Source organism: Tripterygium wilfordii, chromosome 19 (genome assembly GCF_013401445.1).
Source record: "Tripterygium wilfordii isolate XIE 37 chromosome 19, ASM1340144v1, whole genome shotgun sequence".
Lineage (NCBI taxonomy): Eukaryota > Viridiplantae > Streptophyta > Magnoliopsida > Celastrales > Celastraceae > Tripterygium > Tripterygium wilfordii.
The window spans coordinates 1,770,316-1,776,944 of NC_052250.1; the positions used below are offsets into that span (position 1 = coordinate 1,770,316).

Sequence of the window (6,629 nt, forward strand, 5' to 3'; positions counted from 1 at the left end):
TATTATGGGACAGTTTTTCGTCATCCTATCTTGAGTTATTTATCCAAGACTTCATAGGGCAGGAACCCCGTAATGGACATGGTGCAGTCCAAAACCCTCCTGTGCAAGGTCCAGGCATCCATATAACACAAACACCCACGTGTGTGTGTGTGTATATATATATATATATATAATTAAAAGAAGACAAACATTTTAACCTTAAATTGATCCACTGAAATTCATCAAGGTAACTCCAGGCTCTCATAATCCTATGAAATGTTGCACATCTGAACTTCACACTATTGATAATGTGGGATAGGCTGCATCAGCATAGAGATAACATAGCCATGGAAATACGTGTAAGCAGTATACAAAATAAAGGCAATCATACCTAAGTAAAAAAAGAATCAAAACATTCAAAGTTGTGAGAGGTATTAGCCGCCGGCCATAAGCCTAGAACCCGTAAGATCCAGAAAATGATGTCGAGAACATCGAAGAAGGCAAAATATTCTTGTATAATCTCAGGTTAGCTCTAAGCTAAAGAAGAAACGGATATACACAGTACATACAAACACATAGCTATTCTACTCATTCATCGAGGGTAGAGCTTGTGCACTGCATTAGTTCCAGTTGTGCCTTCACTTCGGTCACTCATCTTTCCCTGCTCAAAAGGAATTTAAGTCAGTTTTCATAGTGATGCTTTTATATTCATCGTAAAAGCATATCCCAATACTCGGGTTTTCAGTTCATATGTGTGTCTAATAAGAGGACAATCTGTCATAGTAACCATCTAACTTATAATAGTGACAAAGAAAAAGTGCATGTGGTACAAAAATGCACAAGTATTTGTACAATTATAACATCTCAGACTCAGTCGTGTTATTTATCAGAAAATTAAAGGGAGGGAGGGAGGGAGGGAGGGAGGGAGGGAGGAAGGAGGAGGAGGAGAAGAGACTGGCTCATACAGAAACAGGAAACCTGAAGATTTACTTCCCTTTTTCTAATGAAAAGACTTTTATTGCAAAAGGAAAGCAAGTACAATAGGAGATTACAAAGAAAAGAGACCAAAGAGTATACCAATAATGCAAGTTATTTCCTTGGAACCAATATTGTGATCCTTTTTAAGTTACCAAAAAATTGTAATAACAAACATAGCTTACTCTGCAAGCATATGTAAAAGATCCTCACCACCATTTATCCAAACGCAAGCGAGGGAATGTGAATTCACAAGTCAAAGCCATATATTTCAAAATTAATATCTTACCTTTGGACCAATCAATCTTGTTTTGCCACTCCTGAGCAACAGCTTTGGATCTGGCCTTTTATCTATGACTATTGCTCCAGCAGTATTGCCTCCGCCATTGCGTCTCTGAACTACCAACAATCTACCTGCCGCGTTCTCCTTTCCCAAGCCTTCATATCTGTTGGGTCTGTTAACTCTCAGTTTCTCCTTAGCTTTTTTGGCACCGTTAAACAACTCTTCTTTTTTAACTCCAAGCAGCGTAGAAACTTTGGCATGTGGATTCTGATAATGAACCTGCAAATTAAAACAATCACACTTTCTATAACCCTTATGCAGCATCATTAATGACAAAACTAGAATTCACATGTCACTTGACAGGTCCATTTTATATCTGATGTACTCTTCCAGAGGTTCAAAAATTTCTAGTTATTTCTCTAATTTTGCAACACAAATTATCTAAAACTTTCAAAGTTTCTCACCGTAGACTTTGCAGGCTCCAGGAGCACCGCTTTTCTAACATTACATGTGTTTCCTCTTCTAGAGCCAGAGATCCCCTCCTTAAGACGAAATGTAGATGCTCTGGCCACATTGGAATGTTTTACTTTGTTCTTTGCCGCTTGAGTCATTTTCACAACGTTGTTACCACATGGAGCCTGTTGTTTTTTACGTACTGATGTCGATGTTGAGCTCTTAACACTGGAAACAGGGTTTGAAGTTGAGCCCACACTGGATTTACTAGAAGTGGATCTACGGTCACTTGATCTTGTGGTCAAGGATGATCCAACATTAGAATTGCTAGATGAAGATGGTTGGTCTCCTGATTGCACACTTTCATTATTAATCAACACTCTAGATGGTTTTCTGTTAATACAGCTTTTCCTAAGACTAATCTTCACGGCGGACAAGAGCCCGCTTGTATGAGTCTGACCAAATGCTTGACTTGATACCTCAAGTAGCTTTTGCTGCTGTTGCTGGCTACTCTCATACGTAACAGTACTTGTATTGCTCTCGGCTACCTCATCTGACACAGAACATGAACTAGTCTTCGAATCTCCATGAACAAGTGTAGCTTTCATACCATTTGCTCCGACACTGTTAGTTAAATCCTTCTTATTGAACAAACATGTTCTTGTTTTCAAATTACCTAAAATTCCTTTAGCATTGACAAAGCTAGACTTAGGTTGTATTTCTTCATTGTTCCCTAAATTCACCAATGACGACTTCCCTTTTAGATTCTTAAAAGGATGCTGCATATTGACCGAAGAAGCATCATCATATCTACTCCATTTCTTTTTCCTATAATGCTTCCCTCTTGATCTTGAAACTGAACCTGGAATTTTAGGGGAAGATGGCCCCTCCATCTCTAACTCTGAGGCTGTACTTTCCTCAAAAGGATGAAAAATTGTGGACTTCAGCTGGTGAGAAGAACATTGATGGAACCTGTATATCAATTTTTAGTTATAGCCATGTTTGCTAATAGCGTAATACTATCTAAAAAAAATAACCGAAGGTCATACAAGCGACGAGAATGAGTTAGGAAATGCTTACGGATGGCTGGTATAGAACCACTGATCACCACTGCAATTCGACAAAAATTGAATGGAATACATATCATAAACATGAACTAAATAATATGACTTCTCAGGAGGGCGATAAAGAATTCTTATGTAAAGGCACAACTTCACAGAAACTCACATGTCTTTGTTGCAGAACTCAGACCCCAAGGTGAGATCCACCCACATAGGTGCCTCAATATCTTCCTACACATCAATCAGCAGCAGTGAGTTGGAAACAAAAAGAGAAGTTGCATCCAATCAATCAATCAGTTCAATCCATCTGGGTCCACATAAAATGCATGCAAAGTTGGGGTGGGGAGGGAGACAAAAATGCTTAAGTGGTGAAAACTTGCATTCTTACCATATACATATATAACCAGGGTAAAACCGAAGACCCCTCCCCCCCTTGTTATTTCTTTTTTTTTTTTCTTAAGAATTGCTCAGCAATCTAAGCAACCAGAGACAGCCATGCCAATCGAAGCACATAAAGAAATGGATTGATGATCAAGGGAAGAAATATGACTAAATCAATCAAACCACAGGGAATGAAGAATCCCTAAACTAAAAAGGCAAACCAATATCAAGTATCTTGATGCCAAGAATAAACATAAAGACAAAGAGGATAAACAAGACCACTACAAGATAATCTAAACCCTAATGGAAAACTTAGAAGCAAAATAAATAAATAGAAAACGAACTATCATATCTTCTTTTCTTTCCCCCCACTTTTGCTCAGTAATCTGAGCAACCTCACACGGCAATGCCAATCCAGAAACACAACGAGACGGATATGATGATCAAGAGAGGAAACATTCATTAAAAGACCCACAATAAATCCAGGAATAAATCATCAAAATTCCAAGAGGGACAAAGCCCATTAACTAACCGGTAAATTGTGCCAATCAAATGAACAAAGCAAACATCAAGACAATACAAGATTCTACAAATCCCAATTTGAGAACCGGAAACAAATAATGAAAATCTTGAATTACACGGACTCGAACTACACATTATTCTTAATCAAACCCCAGAATTAATATGATTGTAGAAATTTACCAAAAAGGCCCAGTGATCTTTGCCCTTCTTGACATCCATTTCTTCTTCTCTGAACTCTCCTCGGAAGACGAACGCTTTACGGAATCACAAAATCAGCGATGAACTTACTGCCTTAGATTCTGGAAAGACCCTAAAAATAGCTCCATCTTTTCCACAAATTGTGGTTCTGGCAGTCAGGCTGCTCTCCCTTCCCCATATCAAGTTTTGAGGCAGACAAACGACATCGTTTTTTCCGGCTATTCAGATATTTCGTTTGCGGCAACGGTAAGAACCGTCCGATTACTTTACTTTTCTCGTGGACAAACAACGAACGGTCAAAAAGCGTTGGATACCAGGGTGGTGGTGCGCATATGGTACGCTCAAATTAATTGACCGTTGCGAAATTTCGAAAAGTCCACAATGAAAGAAAGCAGAGTTTACCTTACCGTCACGTGTTGGTCACCTATTAACGCGAACGCCACATTGTATTGGTGTGGACTAATTCTTTGAACTTTATTCTTTCCGAAACCGTACAGAATATATATTAATGTTTTATTATTTAGAGAAAACCGTACAAAATATGAAAATAGTACTACCCCTCCATTTTTCCGGGTAAGAAGGGTAGAGAAAATGACTCGAGCCAATGTTCGAGTACCAAGGTCAAAGCATGATCAAATCCACCTCAAATCAAAGAGCATCAATTTTAATTCAAGTCAAAGCGATGTTAAATTCAAATGAAATGAACTATTTTTCAACTGTTAAACAAAGGACGGCGTAAGAGAAAACTCAAGGCAATGAAGTACAGATCCAAATCCATACTAATATATAAAGTTGGAAGTAAGGGCATGCTATGGTGGCAGGTCGTTTTGCATGTCACAATGATCTCGGATCGTTCGATTATTTTTTTGTCCTTTGATCTTGGCTGTTCAATTGATACATTATACATGCATCTCCTCTCCTCTTTCTATCCTTCTACATGCACGCCTCTGCTTCTCTTTCATTCGAAATTCAATATGCGAAATACAAATCTATAGAGGTTCGTGCATTTGCGGAAGGCAATGGCCTCTTTCCTATTGAGACGATTAGTCATCAAATGAAATATTATAAAAATTAAAAATGATAAAATGAAATATTATAAAGTTTAAGAAATATTTTAATCCAACAGAATTTTCACTTGCGTCAGCTTTTAGTTCGTTAAATACCTCATAACATATTACACAGTTTTAAACTCATTTTTTTTTCACAGCTTTTCTATTGATATTGAAAATCAATTTTTCTACTCTACTAAACGGACAATATCCTTGTGGATGTGCAGGAATTTACCATGCTCGTATTGTCCTGTGTCTTTATGCTAAAATTTTTGAAGAGGTACTTTCTTCCTCTCTTCTTTTTTTTTCCCCCCTTTTCAGGTTCACATTCCCTCATGGTAGTTTGTTAGTAGGAATTATATTGACATGCATGATGGATTACTGCTGCATGCAGCCCATAAATTTATAAAAGAATACAAGGATTTCCATCACAGAAGGAAAGTTAGTTTGAGGGAGACTAAGGAGATCTCTAGCTTCATGATATTTGTTAACATGTATAATTAATTTCAGTTTCAAACCATTATCAACGCGTTTACTTGGTGGACAACATCTTATAATAACTCAGCAGTTAAGCGTACTTATGTTAGAAGTTAGAACACTATTTGGATGGGTGACTTTCTGGGAAAACAAAGTCATGCGGGTCCGATATATCCACAGGAACTGAACAATCCAAAGCAGATAATATTATTGATGTGTATCGAGCTGAAAATTATAATAATATTGTGGTGTGTAAAATGCAAGTGTCCTAAAGTGACATGTCAATTTTTAGTAACAAACATCCAATGCAAACAAATCAAGTACAATAATGCAAGAAGGAGACAGACAAGACAACATATCTATCTACGTCCCTAATGTCAATTTTTAGCAACAATAATGTAATGCATTGATTGAGTGGAATACAACTATACAAAAAAAAAAAACTAACTTGTGGTTTTGCGTGAAAAATATGGGCGCTCTGGGTTTAGGTAGTGCTAACTATCAGTTTGGACCCCTCGGTCTTCTACCGGTAATCCAATAATTATTCTTTGTATGATGGTTTGGTGAAATGATTTTCATGGTGGAGGCTACCTATATCAATCAAAAACCAATATTCACTTCCTTTGGATGGAAAAAACCCTAATTATAACACCTACAACATGTTGGGATTTAGTATGGAACCTCTTTTGTACGCAATGACTCTATTTGATGACTTGACTCGAGAAGATTGTTGCGGATCCTGTGAGTGGATTTTTCAGGAGTCTTACTTCGTGGAGCGGAGGTGAGGACTGAGGGGCCCAAACTATTCGAGGACGTAGCCACAATTAACCGAACCTCATAAATCTTTACGTCTTGTTTTTCGATTGCTTCATTTTCGCTTATTCTATGTTGTTGATGAGTTAGGATTCAGTTTTGTTCGTTTGATCTCTTCCTGTGGATCGAGTTTTGTATTCTCCCTTGTGTACGTTGTTGGGTTATTCTCTCCAACTCCTTGGTCATTTATTGCTCTTGAATAAAAAAAAAATGTTGTTGATTTCGTGCCCAACACAACAATAACAAACATCCATGGATCAAAGATTTAAGCTTAAATAACCAATTTCTAGAGGACTTGGATCTAATGAGGCTAAAGAAAGAAGTTGTTTATCCTGTTCTAACATAGTCATAAGTTGTTCATCCAACATGATTTGCTGTTTTTACTGGTTTCAAAGGAAACTCCCAAAAAACAAAAACAACAACAACAACAAACATTTA

At 37.4% G+C, this 6,629-nt stretch overlaps 1 protein-coding gene across 1 annotated transcript; it reads right to left on the bottom strand.

The window, feature by feature from the left end:
- Positions 1-285: 285 nt before the first annotated feature.
- LOC119985134 lies at positions 286-4,093 on the bottom strand. Its single transcript, XM_038829321.1, has 6 exons — positions 3,835-4,093; positions 2,918-2,982; positions 2,771-2,800; positions 1,702-2,662; positions 1,244-1,516; positions 286-640 (listed from the first exon to the last, which is right to left on the bottom strand). Exons 1-6 carry the CDS (start codon positions 3,871-3,873, stop codon positions 572-574), a joined length of 1,437 nt encoding a protein of 478 aa, XP_038685249.1. The 5' UTR covers positions 3,874-4,093; the 3' UTR covers positions 286-571.
- Positions 4,094-6,629: the final 2,536 nt, after the last annotated feature.